Source organism: Hydra viridissima, unplaced genomic scaffold (genome assembly GCF_058129835.1).
Source record: "Hydra viridissima isolate aposymbiotic clone 2 unplaced genomic scaffold, HvirCarnegie_v1 scaffold_2, whole genome shotgun sequence".
Taxonomy (NCBI): Eukaryota; Metazoa; Cnidaria; class Hydrozoa; order Anthoathecata; family Hydridae; genus Hydra; species Hydra viridissima.
Window position 1 is genome coordinate 17,840,115 of NW_028324301.1, and position 22,751 is coordinate 17,862,865.

Sequence of the window (22,751 nt, forward strand, 5' to 3'; positions counted from 1 at the left end):
TGGAAAAACCAAAATGGTGACACAAACGTACAAAAAGATTGCGGGAAAAGTTAAATGAATAAAAAGGTATTCGTCTGAATTTTGGTTTTCCGTTTATAATGAATAATAATGAATAACGTAGGAACCTTCTATAACAGTTTTTGAAGATAAATTGAATTTTCTACAATTTATTAAAGCAGAACTCTTCATTATCTTAAAAAGGCAAACGTTTTTGGGGTTAAAAAATTGTATGTATAAATCAACTTACATACACAAATAAAATAATATGTCACAGATGAGTTTTTTTGGGGTTCTTTTGAAAAATAAATTTAAAAGATTTAACAGAATTTTACTACCGCAGAATATTTTCAAGTGTTAAAAAAATTAAATGACTGATGTCAAAGTTATTAAAAGTATGTTATGTTGGTTGATATTGGAAATTGTCTATATGGAATTTCATAAGTTTTTGTAAATTCAATTTTTTTTCAAAAACTTGGTATAAAAGTTTGGATTTTATTCGTTATTACCGGAAAAAACAAAAGTCGGTTCTTAAAAGTAAGATCACCGAAAATTTATAGTAGTTTTCTATTGCCATCGTGATTTTTTGAACAAAAAGGAAGTTGGTTTTTTCTGAGATTGGATTTCGTCCGGTTACATGGATTTCTAATTTGAAAAACTTCCTCCATGAGGGCGTAACATTTTTTGGTTTGGTTTTATTTACAACTGAAATTCTTTATAATTAAAAAAAATTAAATAAAACGCATTTGAAAAATAATTCTTAAATTCAACACAAAGTTTTGGTTCTTATAAATTAGAACTGAATAAAACTAATAAAGTCAAAAAAATATAATAACAGAAAGTCAAAAGAAGATTTTTTTTTAATTCGATAAACTAGATTACATTTCTAACTTCATCAGTTTATGTGGGCATCATGCGTGCTGCTGGTTCACTAAAAGTATTCTGTTGTTACTATGGCACCAACACAAGTGTGTCCTCTCTACGTAAACTATAAGCCGTGAGAAAAATTCGTTACAAATTTAGCATTTTTATGATTTTTAGAAATGAGATCTGCTTTAAATCAAGTGGATCTTAATAGCTTTAGAACGGTTACCTTCGATCAAAATGATCAAAACGATCATGACCATTAAACTGAACGTAAAATGAAGGCCATTCAATTTGACAAGTGTTTTAGATAATTGCTTTTTAAGGTCAGTTCTATTAAATTGCGAAAACAAAGTGGGCAGCTTGCATCCTGTACGTTGGAAGGACATGGTGAATTTGCTATTTCTATGTCATAAATAAACGTTTCGGAATCTTAAGACAAAAGTTATATTGGTTTCCATTTCAATACAAACTTCAATGTTCAAATATTGATTTATGTCATCAGTTTGATGATTATACTATTGATATTGAGTAAGGATAACGGTGTGGGGCTCAGTTTGGGACTGAGCAAAAACATTAGTTGCATTCTTTTATATTATTGTTTTTTTTGTTACTTGAACCCCTTTCTGATTATATATCAATATTGTGTTTTTTAATTCCAATAAACGTATTATTGCTATAGCTACTATGCCACCCCTTTGCTCTGGTAAAAATCTTGATATGAAAGATTAAAAATTATAGATACGTCAACAGTGAAGTATTTTATACAAAATGCATTTCAAACTTTTATACAAAATTTAAAATTAAATTTACTTTTGTATATTTCTCATTTCCTATTTATCAATAATTTATTAACTTTCTTTTTTTGTTATTTCCTTTTCATATCCAAAAGAAATGTCTGACAGAATTTTCTGTTAAAATATTAATTTGTATTGAGAAAAAAACTAATTCGGAAAAATTGCATTCCATTAATACTTTCGTCCGATGACGTGTAATCCTTTTGTTTTTCGAAAGAATGGGAAAAAAAAAAAAAAAATTGCGCTGACAACACTTCTATATTTAAAGCGTCCTTAAATTGTTATTCTAATTGACGACCTTTGCTCATTCGTGCACGGTTAATTTATGACATTAAATAAGTTTATTAACGTGGAAGTGTTATATAAAAATTTTTATTAACGTGAACTCGAGGTAAAACAGTGTTTATTTGATTCTGTACTTAAAGAGACATCTTCACTTGTATAAAAATAAAAATCATTGGTTTGACCTTTTTTGAGAAGCGTTAATAATGCATAATATTATAAAGATGAATTTATTGGGTAAGTTATTTTGAGAAGTTTTTAACACTTAGTAACTCAATTTCATAAACCTAAAATTTGACAGCTCTTTGCCACGTGGTTTTGTAAATACATGCGTACCTTTATAACAAAATAAATATGCATATAATATGGGTAGACATGCTTTTTATTTTAAGATCACAATCCGTGTCTCTATTTAAAAAAAATAAAAAGAATAGAAAGTTAATCCTTCTATACCCGAAATTATGCATGAACTGTTTGAACGAATATTTGCCATCTTTGTAAGCAAACATGAACAGCGTGCGCTTTTAAATTCATTATTTATAAGTTTCGGAATGATGCTTGCGTAGATGAGGTTGCAACAATGAGGTTGCAATACTTATCTTATATTGCAACATATTGTCGTTGTCGCAAGCAAAACGTTTCAGTCCAAAAAAAATAAAATTTACAATAACACATACAAAAAACTGTTTGTTTTGTCAATATCATGCAATCAGCTATAAATCTTTGTGAATTCAATGATTTTGTAACAGATAATTAAGCAATTTTTAATATAATTATTATTTTTTTAAATTTAGACGTTATTTTGTAAATTTTGGATTTAAGTGACTTTCCTCAATTATTATGACTTAAGTAATTTGGTTGCGACATTATATATATATATATATATATATATATATATATATATATATATATATATATATATATATATATATATATATATATATATATATATATATATAATGACAAAAAAACTCCAGACTTCATTAAGGAGGATTTTGGCTTTTTCGACATCTCTGTATGTTAACAAAGCTGAAATATTATTTTTTAAAGCCTTTGTTATGTGCATCAATTAAAAAGACGATTTTACTAAATTTACGGGTACCGATGTATGCATTAAAACTTGAAACGTTAAGTTTTTATGCATGCATTAATACCCGTATTTCGAATACTTTGGCTCTGCATTACTTGCCAAGCGCAAAGATAATATTTACTCGGAGAATAAAACTTAATTTTATGATAATAATATTTTAAAATACATTAAATAAAAAATGTAATTACTTTAAAATAACTTATTTTTTCACCACGCTCGTAATTGCAACGTCAATTTATACATTTTAATGTTTTTAATGGCAACAGTATACCTATTGTGCAAAATAGTGATTTTTTTGTATTTAGCATAATTTTTTATATGTTATGTTTTCTATGTTTTTATTTACGTTTTAGCTTTGATATGTCTTATATTTGCTGCTGCATGTGTCTCTTCACGAGATATAACTCGTGCTACCCTGGAGGAATTGAGTAAACTTTTAGAGCAATATAAAGATTCTATGAATGGAGATAAACCGAGCTCAAAATATCTGCAACCAAGCTACGAAAACTTTTCTTCGCCTTTTTTGATACCTGAACAAAAATTAAAATGTGCAACAAAATGTCGCAATACACACAACGAATGTCAGTTTTTGAGTGATAATCACCTTCAAAAATATGGATGCAGCGAAATATATATGCAGTGCTTCCCTGAGTGTTTTTTCGGGAAATCGATTGCTGATGGTAATAAACGAGAGATTTGTGAAAACCATTGTCAGTTCAACTTTGACCAGTGCATTTTAGTCGGATCAAAAGTCGAACAATTTGCGTGCTTCAACTCTCGTAAAACATGCAAAGCAAAATGTTCCAGCGAATCGGTGGCATCAAAACGAGGATGTCCAGAAGATTGTGCAGGTGAGCATCAGTTGTGCATGATGCTTGTGCAAGATTTTGCAGAACATCATATGTGCAACACAAGAGAAGCTCAATGTAAAGCAGGTTGCTAAAACAAGCATGAAAAATCTTTATATAGACGTCTATAAAGTAATTTTCAAGTAAAACATTCGTGGATGTCTATAAGTACCAATGACAAAAGAATTATTTCCATGAGCCAACCAAATGAAAAGTACTTTGAAGTTTTTTTAATTCTCAATATTTTCCTCCTGCTCACCATATCTCAAATTTTTTTATATCCTCGCCAATCTTGTTGTAAACTGGGATTCCAAAATTATTTTTATTCAAATGGTGCTGCATCTTTATTTTACCCCCCCCCCCCCCAAAAAAAAAAAAACAGTTTAAATAATGCTCCTCCAGAACTGTTGATCACTTGGTGGACCATTTTCAAATTTTTTATTTTATTTGGTTTTTTAAATTATTTATTTATTAAATGTGCACGCTTTTATATTAGACGGTGTAATATGTATTTTTTAGAAGATTCTCGAGAAACTCAGCGTGCTGATGTTAAACGTTGACTATTTTATTAAAAAAATAATTACGCAGAGTTGGCGGGAAAATCAGATACCCAGTGTGGATTTCTTGTGTTTTAAAATTATAATAACGAAAACAAAACATATGAAGGTTAATATAAGTTCGGAAACAATTGAATAATATAAAAGGAACATTATCAAATCAGTATAAATATTAAAGGTTATATTATTCTGTTAGGTTATATTATCCAATATTTATATTATCCAGTTAAGACAAATTAAAGGTTTGGAAACCGGTTTGGAAACAATTTGGAAAACTTTCGAATATTAAAAGTGCAGATAAATCATTTTAAAACATTCGTTAAAATGATTAAAAACGAATAACTATTGCGATAACTTGATTACAGTGGAAACGTTGAGCAATAGAGGACTGATCAGGACACAATTTAGAAGACATTCAATACATCGACTTGATTTTCTTATCACTATAATACCAAATCAGTTTTAATATCAAACAAATAAAAACTCTCAGAAGAGTTGCCTTCCTCTCTAGAAATGAAGCTTTAATTTTGAGAAAGATGTTTCCCTGTAACGAAGTTAAGGTTTTTAGGTTAAAACAATACTAATCGTATAAAGATAGATTTTCTTTTTCTTTTAATTCACCGGCGATGGATTAAAAGACAGTTGTTTAGTGCACCAAATTTATACATCGTTTAATGCTATAAAACTTGTAAAACTTTGTTGAAACTTTTAAATATCTCTAAACATCTCTAAAAGGGTTTCATCAGTTCGTATTTAAACCAAATAACTTTTCATTAACTTTAACTATTTTCATTAAGCAGCGGATCCTGGAGAAGTTGAGCTTTGATAAAACTAAAACTTTTCGTGTCGCTATTCTTTCTTCTTTGAATCAATTGAAACCGCGTCCAGTAATAGCAAATATCCTGTTGTCTTTTGCTTTCGTCATAAGCATACAGGAAAATGAACACGCCAGCTCAAGTCCTTTTAAGCAAAAAAAAGTCACATTTAAGGTGTTTTGTGTGCGATAGGGGGCTGGAAAACTAAATCCTTACTTCAAAAATTTTTTATAAAAATCAAAACTAAAATAAAAGTCAGTTTTTCTTTTTTCCTTATTTTTTTAAAACTCTAATAGTGAAAGTGGCAACCCTTTTTACAAAAAATAACAAAAGTTTGATTTTAAAATTCTTTTTAAAGCATTTCATATTTTGAGTAAAAATGAGGATAAAAAAGTAAAATGTAATCCTGTTATGCATAAACCAATTTGTTTTCAATTGAAAATTTAAATTACATAACTTGATTTTTTTTTCCCGCGACATTTTGTTCTCATTTAAATTAACACCGCAGAAAAGTTCTGAAAATTGAGCTGGCTACAACAGCAAAAGCCGTATGAATTGTTATCTCGTGTAGAGGAATGATTAGCGCCAAACAATTGTAAAAAGAAATTATCCTTAATTAACTTTTAACTAACAAACCATTTTAAATGGCAATGAAATTTTCAAATATATTAAATGATGCGTCAAGCAGCTATTTAAATTGAATAATTTAATTGGTCAGTATATTTATGACGGCAATTACAAACAAAACATCATAGCTAATATATAGCATTAACGGTATTTTTGGTCGAGTTTTCTTATCACCAAAGTTTTCTTTAAATTATGTTCTTTTCGAAATTTCAAACCCAATTTAAACATTTAAGTTAGCTCCAGCAACAAACTTTTTTAGGATTTGAAGAAATCCCACTTTGAGCGGTAACAATCATTATCCGACCGATATACGCAAGTAAAGAAAATTAAACATAACTCTTTAACTGCAAGAAAAAAAAAAGACAGCTGTGTTTTATTCATTGAGCATCCCACTGTAAAGTTGTAGATGATTGGAAATTCACATTTTTATTTGGGAGGGAAGCGCGAATCTACTTTATTTAAAGAGCAGCCTATAAAAAAACTAGTAAAAAAAAAACAAAGAAATCTTTATCAAAAAATAAACAAAAGATGCTTCGGACTTTTGAAGATTAATAATATTGGCTTCATTCCCCACAAATAATTATTTCTTACATATGATATTAGTATAATAGTAAAGAGAAATCTAATGACCGATTTAAACATTTTACATATTGTCCTGCACAAAATAGGTTGTATCATGTTTAATAATCGCTGCTTTTGCTTAGGAAAGGACGACCACAGTCACTGGGTTTAGGTCAGAGTTTAAAAGAGAATTTGTAGTTTATAGAACAAATAAATATAGAAAGTTCATAGCTTATAGAAAAAGGAGGCAGTTTCAGATTTTTTCAAACACACTTCACCCTCCCTCTTCTTTTTGCTTGATTTTTTATTGGTTCCGTTTTATTCTGTTTTCTAAACATAAAATGCTCAAAATTTAAATTGGAAAAACGTTGTCGGTTATTCGAAGCTTGTCAATGATAAATAGTATATTTATGGGGTCTAGTGCTAAAAAGGGCCAATATTAATTTATTGTAAACATAGACCCTTTTATCAACAAGTCACAGATATAACTATCTTATAGCAAACCTCACCGCCCCCATTCCCTCATCTCTCTCATTCGGAAATAGTGATATAGAGCTTCTAATAAAACAAGTAACCCAGGAAACTATCTTTTATTTACATATATTAAAGTACAACTTTCCTTCCGAAATATTATTTGAGGTCATACCGCTGGTAACTGATGGTTCCGTTGTTAAACTAACAATCATGTTCACATGGGATTCTTATCAGCTCAATACTATTTATGCATTTTTAACACAAATGATTCTTTTAAAAAGACATGAAATGTAAAAAATGATTAATCACGTTTGTTGCCATATTTAATTCTATTGCTTCTATTAGCAAAAAGCTGACGCTTTCTCTTCAATCTCCAGTCTAAAAAAAGACGTGAGAAAAAACACGTCAAACAAACCAAAAAGTTGAATTTAGATATCAAACGTTTCTCGTTTAAAAATAAAGTTAACAATAAAAATAGGTAACTTCATAGACAGAAAATTTTAATTATTTAAACAATTAAAATTTACACCTTTGAAACTGAAGGAATTTTTGCAAATGGTAAGGGTGGAGTTTTTTGGAAATGGTAAGAGTGGTTTGAACCAACCGGTTTCAGAAAAACTTTAAATGATCAAAATTTTTTTAAAGTTTTCCTTTTGATTGCTTGTTACATATTTTTAAAGAAAAATTCCAACTTTATAAAAAATTTTTTTTAAATGTTTGAAAGTTGATTTTTTGCCATGACATGCAATAATGTTTCAAGATTTTAGAATTAAAAAAAAAAGTATTATCTTATAAGGGAATGTCATTAGGTTTATTTCAAAGACTCAATTGGTACAAAACATAAAATAACGCTTTGATGGACATAAAAAACGTGTAAAACTTTATTTAATTGTTATGTTAGCAAAATTTTTAAGATTTAAACTCATCTAAGTTGAGGAAGGGTTATGTGATATGGTTCGTTTCTTTTCAAAAACCTTCAATATGGATGCATGGAGTAGTATTAGCTTTTAGCCGGAGGTTTTCTGGTTTTGCGTAAGTTTTCATTTAATATTTACAAGCAAATTTCAATTAATCTTAAAAACGTCTAAACGAAACGAGAAAGATGCTCTTTTGTTTTTTACATTGCCAACGGCCAGAAATTTAAAAACGCAGATGTTGCTAAAGCATTAAGTCAATTCCGTTACCCTGGAATTGACTGAATGCTTTAGCAACGATTGACAATAGGAAAAGAAAAAATAGCTTTGTTAGCTTTTTTTAACTTATTAATCGTTAAAACATCAATCGATTGATAATTATATCAATCGTTCGTTTTCAATCGTTACTTATCAATCGTTAACTATCATTCGTTAATTGTCAATCGTTATTGATGTTTGGTTTAGAAAAAAGAATAAACTTATGGTTCTTTGTTCAAGAATTCAAAGTTGACAATATATCATTTTTCTTATTCTATTTCAAAACTCTTTACAAGAAAATAAAACAAAGAATGAAATCAATTCGAAACACAAATCGTTTCTGTGTATTCTCGGAAATATTTTCGATAAAATTTAAAAAAATCGTAATTGACAAAAATCATTAAACTATTTTTTAAAAAACTATTTTATAAAAGCTATTTTATAATGTAAAGCTATAATGTAAATATGTCATATAATGTTTATGAAATAATTCATAGTTTAAATCATAGGTAAGACAAAGAATATATAAAAATAAAGCTGAAAATGAAAAAAAAAAAACCGTATCTCCCGCATATTTCCAAAACTCATTTTTTTCCTCCATTATCAGGGCAGTTGACAAACTTTGGCGTATATCGCGAACTTTGGACTTTTTTACGAAAATGTATTCGCCACAAAAAAAAAAAAAAAAAAACGAAAAAAAAAAAACACGAAAAATCCGATTAGAGAAAATTTTACTATCCTAAAAAGCAGTCAAATGCAACAATATCGCGAATTTTACTATCGTAAAAAACAGTCAAATGCAACAATTTCGGGAATTTTCGTATTCCCGAAAGTTTATACTCGCGAAAGTTTCTACATGTAAAAAAGTTGAAATAATAATATCATTGTTATTTCAACAAACACTTCTTATATATTAATCATAAGTATTTATATTTCAATGAATATTCATTGCATTCTAGTATCCAATCAACCAGTCAACTCAACTTTTTAAACAAAACATGCTTCATTAAGCTTTCACATATATTATTAGAGTACCTTGCTTAACAATCGCATAACTAAAATTCGGAAATATTTTCAAGTCATTTTTTATTTAAGACAAAGGAAGTTTCATCAGATACTTTGATCAGATTGCTTTCTAGCACCTCATTTTCTATAATTAAGGCAAATGCAGTGAGCCTTGAAAAATGCTTTACTTTGTTACCTAAACTATTTATACTTCATTTTGCAAAGAAGGCCAAGGAAATTTAAAGTAGAGATCGTCTTAAGAACGGCTAATATAGCAATATTATGTTAAATTTCCACTTAAGCCAGTTGAAGAAACCTATGAAAAACAGATATCTGAATACTTTGTGTAACTTCGGCTAATAAAGAATGGGAGTTTCTAAATGTAAATGCATTAATTAATTATTTAGGAATATTCTTACTTGCGGTGTCCAAAAAAAAAAAACATTTAAAAATAAATTTATGCATTTACGGTATTTATAAATTTTGTCATTAGGTAATTTACCGTTTAACGGTACATTGAAAGAATTTCACTGAGATATTTTTTAATTATGGAAAATTCAGTTGAAACTATTTTTAAAAACCTTTCAATTCCACTGTACGTGATTGCTTTATCCTTCCATACTCTCGGAATCTATTTAATGATCAACGTTCAGACGAGGAATAGAATACAAGATATTATCATTATCAATCTAAGTATCACAGAGATTTTTATGAGCATTTGCGAACTATCGGAGAACATTCTTTTACGATTTGACTTAAACCCCATGATAGTGGACTACTTCATCATCTTGGAATGCTCGCTTTTTGTATTACCAAGTGTTTGGATCATGGCTTTATTAGCTTTAAATCGTTTTCTTGAAATTTACTTAAACATCAAATACAATCTAATGATAAACAAGAAGCGGATGCGTATTCCTTTGGTTATTTTTTGGACCATAGGAGTCCTGAATGCAATCGTACTGTTGTATTTACGGTCAAAGTATGACACAATATCAACCATCATCTTCAAATTTTTATTGCCTACAAATGAATTACTTTTTATGGTTATAGCTGTTGGTTCTTATTCTTACATTTGGAAAAAGTTCTGCGAGCAAAGAACAAAAATCCATCGAAGAACGCAACAATTTCACAGACAACGAATGGGATTTTTAAAAAAAAATTTCTTTCCGCCGTTTCTCATCATTGTTGCGTTTTTCATTTTCGTATTGATTCCTGATTTGCTTAACTTAATATTTATGCATATTATAAAGTTGAATGCAGCTCAAATGATAAATAGCATTATTCTTACTCTTTATGTGACAGGGTTTATATGTGACGCTTTGATTTACATCTTCCTCCAACCACATGTTGCACGTCTATTGTATTCTAAACTCCGTCTCCTACGTAATAAACTAAGCAACGATAAAGGTTCTGCAACAGTTACTAGAAATGTTTCAAGTTTATATTCTGACACAAATGTTACAACTACAACATTTAATTGAAGTAACTTAAATTTTTTTTTTCCTTAAATAAAAAACAAAGAGAAAGGGGAAAAAAAAAAAAAAGGTGTTCGGAAAAACCGTAAAAAAATTGGATGTAAAGTTCAAAAGAACCGCTCTCGTCAACAAGAACCATTTATGTTAAACTAGATCTTTTGAATTAAACCGACAAATCACAGTTTCAAAATAATACCCAATAAGACTAAAAAAAGTTCAAGTTTGAGTCTCCATTGCTGAGTACTAAGATTAAGTATTCTCTAATAGTGAGTACAAAAGATTATGTGCTCTCCCAAGATGACTATGCATGATCATTAACTTGGAAATTTTTAAAATGTGAGGATTTTAAATATTTTTTAAAGATATCATTAAAATACATTTATGATATAACGAAATGAAATTTAATTAAAGTTATATATTATATATATAAAATCTAAGAATTGTAAATCTAAATGTGAATAATAATATATCGTAAAATACCATATTGGTGAAACTTAATACATGATATTAACTTAATATTTTAATTTACAATAACTAATGAGATATTCATTGCTAATTTATAAATTAAACTATATATATTTAAAAATAATAATTTTAGACATTGTAATTTACAGCTTGCCTCCTCCAACTAAACATCCTGACTTCTCCTTTCCTAAAACTTAGGTCCAACGTTTTAAATCCAGGCAGCTAAACATGGAACCCCTCAATAGCTTAGGTTCTCCATACATTAAATACAGTGCTACATTACAAGAAAAAGTTGTTTGTTGCGGTCACAAAAAAAGATTCTTTTGATACTTTGTTTTACTTAATTGAAGTATTCTAATAAAAACTTAAAAATTGTTTTTAAATGATATTTAAATATATTTAAATTGATAATTTACAGCTGTGTGAAAAAAAAAAAAAGAGAGACACCCTTCTGGCCTCATTTTTCATCAGGCTGAACTGACAATGCAACACATCATATCATAAATAGAAAAACGAATGATTCTAAACATTACAAGGGTGCTAATGGAGTTATAAGTTGCATCATAAACTCTAAGAACAACCAGTTCTTTTCGCACCATCGATTCAGAGACAGAAAAATGTTTGTGGAAAATGTTCTCAGTAACAAATTGTGGAGTTGAAATTACTAAATACATTTGCTCAAGTTTCAATTGTCCGATAATGTTTGGAATCAAGCGCTTTGGCTATTACAAAGATAGAAGGGCTAGAAAGAAAAATCATACTTTGAAGGAAAAACGTTTGAAGAAAAAGAACCATTGCATGGACATAAGAGACCAACTCTAATTTGATCAATTCTCAATCTTTTAAGAGAACAGTAAAGCTAACTACTCAAAGAGAACATGGTTGTCAAATGGGAAGAGCGATTCTCTACTCTAAAATATATTTATTTGCCCAACTAAGTTTTTTAAAAGTTACAAAATTACTGAGCAAAAAAAATGAGCCAGGAGAATTTACTCATATAAATTAATTTTCAGTTAAAACTTTTTTTTTTCTTAGGTTTTAAGACGATGAGAAAAATACTTTGTGGTGATTCTGGATAATTTTAAAAAAATATTTTCCTTAAGATGCCGACTTATATAGTACATGTACATGTTGAATTTCAGGTAAGTATTTTTCTTTATTACATTAAAAATTATGTAGGATTCCAAGAGCACAAATGGGAGAAAATGAAAGAAAAATTTTCCAGGAAACGTTTTGTATCGTATTTAAATTTGGTTTTGTATATTGATATAGATACTAAAATGAACTTTAGAATTCAAAAAACTGATAGAACTTTTCAATTTCAACTTTTTAACTTTTGAAAGGTAAATCAAGTTGAAATCTTTTTTTTCATTTCACCTCTCATTTTAATTTAATAGCATTCATTCCAACTGTAGTGCTACTTGAGCATATAAATTGTACCTTGAGCATAGATATTTTGCCATTGTAATTTTTTTATTAGTCTAAGTATAACTTAGACTAATAAAAAAAGTAACTAAAATTATTAGACTCCTTATAGGGAACATTCTCCTTCACACTATATGCAGGTATATTTTCCAGAGTGAGAAGATATACCAAAAATGCTTTTACAATACTTTTGAAGCTATCAGTTAAATGTTATTGTCGTGATTGTTTTGGATTGCATGATACTAACTCTTGCATCTGGTTTTTTCAACGAATCAGACGAATTTAACATTGTTTTATTACTAGCACATCTCCACCCATTTTGTTTTCATTCGTTTCTTGGATTTTGAATTCTTTTGGTGTGGAAGTTTAACAACTTTATTTAGATTTTATAATATGCTTTTTATAAAATCTATGGTAACCTTTAAATAAATTTAGAAAATAAAATGGACATGTTTTCTTTCTAATTATATTTATCAATTTTATTTTTTTGCAAATCATCCCCTTCACATCTTTATATATATATATATATATATATATATATATATATATATAGATAGATAGATATATATATATATATATATATATATATATATATATATATATATATATATATATATATATATGTAACCTTTATAAAACATTTAAATAAATTTCTTTCCCTATAATTAATCTATTTAAATCGGTTTTTAAAGTTTCATTTACTTTAATGTAAAAATAGCAATCAAAATCAGAGATATTTTATGCGATAAAATATCTCTGATTTTGATTGCTATTTTTAGTTCTAGCTGAAAATATAAGAATTGAATTGAAGTACTATATTTCTGGCTGAATATATAAGAACTGAATTGAAACGCTAAAGTTCTAGCTGAATATAGCTAAATACTCTAGTTAAATATATGAAAGCTGAATTGAATTACTTTGCTTAAATATATCAGAACTGAATTATTTATTAATAATTATTAAGTTTAATTTATAGTTAAGTATTTTTACTTGTTTATAAATGCAAAAAATCTCAGACAAAAAATTCTCAGACATAAAAATTCTTAGACATAAAAGCAGGTTTTTACAAGTTTAACCGGTCTTTTAAAGGCAACTTGTAATATTTTATCTGAGAAGAATTGGGATAAGCCAGCTACTGCTTCTAAAGTTCTAAAGTATGGATTCTCATATTATAAAAATGTATTATATATTTTATAAATATATATTTTATAAATATATATTTTATAAATGTATATTTTATAAATATATATTTCATAAATATATATTTTATAAATATATATTTTATAAATATCATAAATATGTCTGAAGATTAAATATCATCAAAGACTTTTACAATTTTGACCTTTCAAAGTCGCTGCACAGGGATGCAAAGGTGAAAAAGTAACCAAAAAAGATTTTTATTTTTGGTACTTTTTTTTCGAGACCTAAAGATCTTCTTCCAATTGTTAAAATCGAAGGTGTTAAAAGCCACGCATAGAAAGAGTCTTAAACAGCCTCCGTATATGCAGACAACATCCTTTTTTTCGGTTTGACATCTTAAAGTATTTTTCATGGTGCTGTCAGTATGACAACAAAATAACCTTATTGCTTCATTATCCTCTTCTGATACTGTCAAAATTGGTACAGTATCAGAAGAGGATAACAGACAATAATGCTACTTTATATAGCACGATTTTAATCGGATGAACTGAACTTGGGAATTCAACAGCTCGATTTATGCCTAATATAACATGAAAACTTCAAAGAAGATTTGATGAAGTTCCTCGGCCATAATTTTTCTTGTGTTTCTTTTGTGCATTAGTTTTCCATCTCACTCACTAAACAAAAAACTATAAATGAAGTTTCAATTCATTTCTTAAATTTAAAATTTAGGAAAGATAAGGAAAGATAAGAGTTTGGGAGAAATTTTGATAAGAGCTTGGGAGAAAATAATTTTTGATAAAAGTTTGGGAGAAAATAAAGAAAGCACTTCATGTTCTTTATCCAGGTATTTGAAAAATTACTTTTTGTGCACTAAAACCACGAGGTTTTTAATGGACACAAGTGTATTTTTAATCTTAATGGCCTGCTTGTCATTCTTTTTTCGCTTTTGTGCCGATAGGGCAGTGGTAAAAAATTTCCAATTTAAGTAGGGGAGAACCTTAATGAATGGGACGAGTATTGAATGGGACAAACTCAGATTCTTATAGGAGCATCGATGTAAGGATATTCAAATTCTTGTAACAAAGAGTGCTAGAAACAAGAATTCAACTGAACGACTCATCCATCCTATTGCGCTATGACCGTAATGTCATTGGATATTATTGTGTTTTCGAATGTAAAAAGTAATTTTTAAAAATGTTTCTGTTTTTCTGATTTTGCAGCAATTTTTGAAGTTATGGAAAATAAAATTCCATGCTTAAATAGATAACAGTCTCTAGTACTACAATGAGTGTAAAACATTCAAGCTTAGTTAATGGTGTTTTTGGTGCGACTATTCATTTTTGGATAAAGTAATGCGCATATTGAATGCGACAAAATACTACTTATTGAATGAATTTAATAAGGTATTATTTACAACTCAGCAGGGGGATGCTGCAGTCTGCAATTTTTTACTAAAATAAAAATTACTAAATATAATATTTTAAAATGAGAAAGTTCTTCTTTAATTGAAATTTAATTAGAATTAAATGTATGTATCTATATGAAGACCTCAGCGGAAAAACCAGCGTTATCACATTTTTCTTATTTTGAGATAATCAATTTTTAAAGTTCAAAACGTTCTTTAAAATTTAATTTATACACTGCTTTTTAGTTTTATGTATATATATATATAGATTAACTATATTTATATCAGATTATTTCTTAAAAAATAAAAAATAAATATTTTTTCAATGTTTTTTTCGGAAACTAAAGTTCGTTATCAATAAATGGACATCACTGACTTTTTCCTTGGAATTTTTAAGTGGCGTAATTACTATTTTTAGCCCTTCTTTTTTGTTTAAAAACAAAACAATATCTTAAAAATGGGCTCTTCATGATGTAAGGGGCCTCAAAAGACAGTTGACCCTGCTGTTTCTTTAGCTAATTTTTTTTTGTTATCCCGCTGAAACGTCTATGGGAAGTTATTAAATTTTTTTTAACATCTATTGTGGAGCGATAGATTTTTTTTATCTAACAAAGTCAAACTAATTAAAACATAAATTTTAACACAAATTAATCAGAAACATTACTATACATGAAATTAATGAGACCAACATGAAATTAATGAGAAACATAACCATAATTAAAATATATTTTTCTAATCAGTATCCGAATCTTCTGATGCCGAATCTTGTGTTTCTGTGTTTGAAGTAACAAGATTATCAAAAAAACTGTGATTATCAGGTTTACATAGAAAAAACTGTGATTATACAATAAAAAAACTGTGATTATCAGGTTTACATAGAAAAAACTGTGATTATAAAAAAACTGTGATTATACAATAAAAAAACTGTGATTATCAGGTTTACATAGGCTTCAGAACTTGTAAGTCGTTATACTTGGCAGTACTTGTTGGTAGAACTGAGGAATACATATTAAACTGATTGAGTGCAGTTTCTGTTTGATTATTTTGTCTACGTTTTACCAAAGCAGTATTTTCAATATTGCCATTCCAGTTGTGCAGGGTGTATATCTTGAATGATAAGTTCTCTGACTGGTCAAGTTTTTATCGGACATGCGCACTTATAATATTGTTTCAAGTAATCAGAAAATCTGAAAAAATTTACATTGAAAAAATTTACAACATTAACCCTCTATCCGGCACATTATAATCAAAATACCAAAGGAAAAACTTCTCTTGAGCTGCCATTATTCAAATGAAAATGTAATTGTGGTTAGTTTTCATCAAAATAAAAAATGAAAGATATGAAATACATATTTCAAAACACCTAATGTTGAGGATAAGCTTTACAACCAAAACATTTATCAGCAAATCATTTGTTGCAAATATGCAACACAAACGGGAAAAGGGTTAAAAGGTGAAGGTTTTTTTCTGCAATTCTTAAGAATCTGACGCCAATCTTCAGGAATTTCAACATTAGCCTTTATATTAACATTTGCCATGTCACGATCGCATTCCATATAGGGATGACCTCGTATAGGAAATGACACTTTAATACATTTAAAACATTTTTGAAAGTGAACCATCCAATGCAAAAAACGAAACACAGTGTAATTTTTGTTTTGTCCTGCACATACATCGCAAAAAAAAAGTAATTCAAGGACTGTGTCAGAAAGATGATTAATGATAAAATGATAAAGCATAGAGCAAACATCATCAGCTCCCTTTTTTCCTGTTGTTTCATCGTATGTATAAAGAAATACTTCATCACTGGATAGGATGTGTATATTAAATGATAAAAATTTAAGCTGTCTTTGGTAATACACATCGTTAGTTGATTTATTAGGCAAGGGTAAATTCTTCTGAAAATCAAAAGCAATAGCTTCAAACATGTCTGAGTTTTTTGCTCGTTTTTTTGCATCTGACTTTCTGTTATAAAATACAGCAGCTTTTTTTGTGTGAAAATCATGCTCTGTTTCAAGATCTTTTTTTTTTTTATTAGGTTTGATAATATCTTGACCAACTGCATTTAAAAGCTCTTGGTCAGTGTGTTTTATATTTACAATGAACTCATCACAAGCTAAACAAGTGTCTTTTTGTGGAAAGCCAAACCCAATTGTAAATTTATTGTTAAAAACTACTCTGTATGTTTTGTATCCTAATTTAACAGTTGGGTATGCATGTTTGAATAGTTCAAACATTTTAGAGACATTTAGATCTTCAGATAAGTAAATTTTTTTAGTTTTTCCAATAGCATAATGAGATGACCTTCCTCTGAAAGAAGATATATGTTTTTGGATAGCTTCACTGTCACTTTTGGTTATTTTGTGTAGCCGATTTTTATGCTTGCCTCTACCATCGATTGGAGGGCAACCTAAAAGAACAAAATGACATAATATTCATACACACAAATATATATATATATATATATATATATATATATATATATATATATATATATATATATATATATATATATAAATAGTTTAGTTCATAACTTAAAATATTACAAATAACTTCTTTAACTATTTACTAACCAGTTGTAGCAACTGATTTCCTTATTGATTCGATCCTAGCTTTTGTAATTCCGAAAAAAGACATCATAGCTTTAATGCAGATTGGAACTTCTATAGCTGATTGTGTTCTTTGCACCCTTACACAATAAGAATATGAAAAATTGTATAAGTAATTTTTATCTGCATTCTGTCGTGGTCTTCTTCTGTTAATGTTTTGGATTTTTATTAGTGTGGATAAGTACGCGTCCTGACTATTTTTAGATGAATATTCATTAAAGTTCTTAGTTAGTTCGTTCCTTTCCTCACTACTAATATTTTTAAAACATGCAAGTCGAATACAATAACAGTCTGCCCCAATAATGTGGCTCGATAAATTGTGTATTTTTTTTTCTATTTTTGGAATTAATATTAATCTTTTTTTTTCTTGATTTTTCTGTAACCACCGGACTATCATTACAAGCCATTTTGTTTTTTGTTTACTTTTTTCCGCGGCTTTTTTTTCAACCAATACTTGAGGTATTAAGGAATCACGTGGTTTCGTAAACTATAAAAACGTCTGACAACGCGGGTTTAATATTCCAAATGTAACCCTTGACATCACTGATTGTTCCATTTGATTATGTTTAATTTTATCCTCTTTTTTAATGAGTGGACTAGTTTTTTCACTTGGTAATTAAAATAAAAGATGAAATAAGATATGCTTGCTTGAAAAATAATAGTTTCTCAAAAATTTCAAAAATGTGACATCGCTGGTTTTTCCACTGAAGTCTTCATATAATTTATGTATGTATCTATATATTCCACTACATTTACAATTAATAAATTAATTTGAAATTGAATTAAACATGTTTAATTTTAATTCTTTTATGTTTGTCCCATTCAATGAGACATACTTAATGAATGGGACAAATATCATGCTCCAATAAAACTCTCCTTTTACCAATAGTCAAATGCAAATACCTATTTTTTTTGTTTTAATATATCATCGAGCAAGAGTCGGTGGTTGTCAAACATATTTTAATATATATATTAAACAATTTTATCTACGTTTAAAAAGCATTTTGCTTAAACTGTCCCATTCATTAAGGTTCTCCCCTACCTGTATATAAATACATCTCAACCATTACATTCACTGTTTTTTAATAATATAATACTTAATGTTAACAATCAAATTATACAAAATTTTTTATATATTAAAAATCAAAAAATTTTTTATAAATTATATTGTATAAATAGGACAATAATTGATGTGTGTTTTACATAAAAATATCATGGAAATCTTTTATCTTTTGGAAAGCGCCTTTAAAAAAAAACTCAAAATGATCATAGGACCGTTATTATAACGGATTGAATAAATAATTCAAAGTTATCCACTAAGTTGCGTTATTTTGATAGGAGTTCTTATTAATTTTCTTTACGGATACTAAAGTGCCCGCATGAAGTTCTTCAGTCGATGCTGTTTATTTTCCTTCTTCGCAATAAAATGAAAATAAACTCCTACCTTTCTTTTTCCAAGGTCGCAATATTGGTGTCAGAGTTCAAGCTAGAGATAGTTTTATTGCTTTCAACACGCTCACGAATGACTTTAAGTAAATCTTTACCGGATACACTTGTTTTGTCGCTCAAAACTCGTAGTTTATAAAACAGCAGGTGCAAAACGTGAGGTTGGAAAAAGATGTAAATCAAAGCATCGCATATAAAACCTGTTACATAGAATACTAGAAGTATGCTTTTTATCAGGTCAGCTTCTTTTAGTTTCAGAGTATACACAAATATTAAATTCAGTATATCAGGAACCAGCACAAAAGTAATAAAAGAAAGAATTATCAGAAATGGCGGGAAGAAGTTTTTTCTTAAGTACCCTTTTTGTTGCGCATGAAACTGTTGCGCTCTTCGATGTGTTTTTGTTCTCTGCTCACTGATTTTTTTCCATATATAAGAATACGAAACAACAGCTATAAAAAAAAAGCAGCCTTCGTTTATGGGCAGCAAAAATTTATATATACTCGTAGAAATACGTTCGTATTTTGATCGTAAAAATACCAGTAAGAAAGCAGTCAGGACACCTAATGTCCAAAAAAGAAGTAAAAGGATGCGCATTTTCTTCCTATTAACCAAAAGATTGTATTTGATGTTTAAGTAAACTTCGAGAAAACGATTTAAAGCTAATAAAGTCATGATCCATATACTCGGTATTAAAAAGAGTGCGCATTGAACTATGGTCAAATAATCAATAACAAGGTGATGCACAGAGGATCGCGTTAAAATATTCTGTGCGAGATCACAACAACTCATAAAGATCTCCGCAATGCTCAAATTGACAAATATCGCATCTTGTGCTCTGCTCTTCTGCTGAACAACTGTCAACAAATAAATCCCAAGAGAATGAAGAGCCAAAGATATTGCATACAGTGGTATAGGAGCATTTTCGAAAACCATTTTTACAATTCGTTCCATTCTTCTTTCTCGAACGGACTGACTGTTGTAATATGCTTAAAAAAACTTCGGCTTCCAAACTTTTCAATTGCATTACTTTAAACAAAGCTACATAAAATCTATATGGTAGTGGTATAACGAAATGCTAAATGTTTTATAAGAAAACGATTACATGAACTGCTTCATTACAAGCGTTTGATTTTTTAATTATTCATCTCTTTAAACAAATTTAAATTTTTACTTAAGGCGTTTGTAAAATTAAATAACAGAACTACTGCGTTCGACAACAATAAAATATAAGCTCCCTTTCCGTTATTATAAATGCAATATTAAAACCAGTTAAGATTTTTGAAGCTCCACTAGAGCAAGCACGTGATTTTTTATAAATGAAAGACTACTGCAAACGGTTAAAGCATTTGCAGAATTGTGGAAATCTTATGCGTAATACAATAGTCACTACATTCTCCTTTTAATTCATTGAAACTAAAGCACCCAGCGAGGCAGACATATTGTTCCCCTTTTAGATAGAACATTGCAATACTTTTCTTAAAAAACAAAATTATACTTTAAAAGAAGAGCAATCAAACTTGATGGATGATTTTTTTGAAATGCTTCTGATTATTCTTCCGAAATGAAAATGTTTTTTTACTCGCCCAGTGAAAATTTGCTTCATCAATGCTCTGAATTTTCTCATCACAAATCCAAAGATTTTTTTCTTTTGTATACAGTAGATTTTGAACTGATTCTAATTTTTTGATGTCTTTTGACGAAAATGAAATTTGGATACTCAAGTAAATTACTTTAAAAACCTTTAAATGTACGTCCAATATTAGCTTCCTTCGTAAACATTTTCACACATTTGGTACGTTTTAAACATTTGGAACTTTATTGCGAACTTTTTTCCATATTCAATATGAAAATCAAGGTCATCATGAGCCTTAGAGTTATTAAAAGTTGATTCTTTTTCTATTTTAGTAAAGTGCTCTTGCTCTTTCATCCTTTACTTGTTTCTCAACTCAATCTCCTCGTCAATTTTCCTCTAAGCAGATCGCGAGCTCAGAAGAATGTCTTTTAACACTTTTAAAAAAAACATCTAAAAGTCTATTGATATTGAAGAACTCACGCATTTAGGAATTAAATGAAAACACCACCGAAAATATTGCTCTGATTTATCTATTTAAGTGTATTATGAACAAAATGCATGACATGATTTTGTTAATTTTGTCAAAATTTATTTTTATGGTTTTGATTAGGGGGAAATAAATGATGAAGTAACCTTTTAACTGCTAACTTTTTTCACAATGGCTAAAATAGATATCTCTTCAAACGAAACGAAGTACATAAGTATTAGAGTAAACGAAGTACATTAGTATTAGAGAAACTGGGAAAATTTGAAAAAAAAGTAGTAAAAAAACCAAAAACAACAGACTGTTTCCTTGATAGAATTTCCGAATAATAAACAGATCTGGATTATAACTTGATTGATGTTAGGGCACAACATATTTTAACTCGATAGCCTGAATATTGCATTAAATCAAGTCTATAAATACTTCATAACTTTCTAAATAAGATTGAAAATTTTTGAAAATCATGAAGTATTGATATACTGTATTTTAAGTTTTATGTAAATTTGATTGGCAAATTTGTGTTAATTTTTTAAAATATTTGGAGGTTGAAAGTAAGCAAACGCTTCACTTACTGTTGTGTTCCTTAAAATTTAATGTTCTTTCATATACTGAATTTTAAGTATTAAATATTTTTGCAAATGTAACCAATAGAAATCAGTAAAATTTAGTTAACTAATGGTATTTTCATACTAATTAACGTTAAAAATTATGCTAGTTACTGTTCATTAGTTTATTTTGTAAAGAATTTGCCGAAAGTTTAGCTCATGAAATCTTCTAATATACAATCAAATAAAGTTTGTTTTGAGTAAAGGTTTTGAGTAAAATAAAGTTTGTTTTGAGTAAAAATGTCTGAATATTAAAAAAATTTGAAAAAACCATAAACAACGGAAAAACAATGGAAGTTACAACTTTAAAAATTATTTTGAAACCTCAAAAGTAGGTCACATTTAATCCGTTGTTATTTTCTTTTTTCTAGATCTAAATTTTGTTCCATTCTTTGGCTTGCTTAAATGTTTCCTCATTTTATCAAACCTCTGAAGACTTTAATTGCTTTTTCAAAAGCTTCTTTATATTCTTAGTATGAGATCCACAAATACCTAATGGAATATTTTTAGATTGATTTTTATCGCTATATATATATATATATATATATATATATATATATATATATATATATATATATATATATATATCGCTACTTTTGAATTTTTTCTTACGTCAATTTTATTCTGAGTCGAAGACTTTTGGTAGAGGATTCAATACATTCAACAATTTTTTGTAAAAGAATTATGATAGTATATGAAAATCTTTGACAGTAGTAATAGTGGTGTCAGGATTAAATAAAGTATCAACCGTATTTTGGTAAAACTAAAAGTTTAAGAGTAAAACTGATAAACCGTACGCCCAACAACAAGGATATTGAAATCTCAATGTGACCAGTCTCAATCAACTATGAAACGTGGGAAATTTTGAAGACACATTGTTGCCTTAAACGAAAATGAAATTGAATAGATGGGATGTTTAAGTAATTTACTTAAAAAATACAATACATAAATAATCTAGGACCAAAATATTTTCAATGTATGATAATACGAATAATAATAATAATAATAATAATAATAATAATAATAATA

The 22,751-nt window shown here is 28.2% G+C and overlaps 3 protein-coding genes across 3 annotated transcripts; 1 reads left to right on the forward strand and 2 right to left on the reverse strand.

The window, feature by feature from the left end:
* The first annotated feature begins 1,922 nt into the window (after positions 1-1,922).
* On the forward strand, positions 1,923-4,441 carry LOC145182523 (uncharacterized). Its single transcript, XM_080057684.2, has 2 exons — positions 1,923-2,177; positions 3,384-4,441. The coding sequence occupies exons 1-2, from the start codon at positions 2,147-2,149 to the stop codon at positions 3,971-3,973; spliced, it is 621 nt and encodes a 206-aa protein (XP_079913810.2). The 5' UTR covers positions 1,923-2,146; the 3' UTR covers positions 3,974-4,441.
* A 9,328-nt stretch (positions 4,442-13,769) lies between these two features.
* LOC149892279 (uncharacterized) lies at positions 13,770-20,132 on the reverse strand. The gene is made up of 2 exons (XM_090079233.1): positions 19,056-20,132; positions 13,770-14,271 (listed from the first exon to the last, which is right to left on the reverse strand). The coding sequence occupies exons 1-2, from the start codon at positions 20,009-20,011 to the stop codon at positions 14,265-14,267; spliced, it is 963 nt and encodes a 320-aa protein (XP_089935359.1). The 5' UTR covers positions 20,012-20,132; the 3' UTR covers positions 13,770-14,264.
* On the reverse strand, positions 15,714-18,139 carry LOC149892280 (uncharacterized). The gene is made up of 2 exons (XM_090079051.1): positions 17,576-18,139; positions 15,714-17,412 (listed from the first exon to the last, which is right to left on the reverse strand). Exons 1-2 carry the CDS (start codon positions 18,006-18,008, stop codon positions 16,403-16,405), a joined length of 1,443 nt encoding a protein of 480 aa, XP_089935177.1. The 5' UTR covers positions 18,009-18,139; the 3' UTR covers positions 15,714-16,402.
* Positions 20,133-22,751: the final 2,619 nt, after the last annotated feature.

What these genes read in the sequence shown, in the direction of transcription:
- LOC149892280 (XM_090079051.1), bottom strand. Translation starts at nt 18,008, where the DNA reads ATGATAGTCCGGTGGTTACAGAAAAATCAAGAAAAAAAAAGATTAATA. An exon ending in GAAATCAGTTGCTACAACTG is followed by an intron (nt 17,413 to 17,575) that starts GTTAGTAAATAG and finishes TTGTTCTTTTAG; the next exon opens with GTTGCCCTCCAATCGATGGT.
- LOC149892279 (XM_090079233.1), bottom strand. Translation starts at nt 20,011, where the DNA reads ATGGAACGAATTGTAAAAATGGTTTTCGAAAATGCTCCTATACCACTG.
- LOC145182523 (XM_080057684.2), top strand. Translation starts at nt 2,147, where the DNA reads ATGCATAATATTATAAAGATGAATTTATTGG. An exon ending in TATAAAGATGAATTTATTGG is followed by an intron (nt 2,178 to 3,383) that starts GTAAGTTATTTT and finishes TTTACGTTTTAG; the next exon opens with CTTTGATATGTCTTATATTT.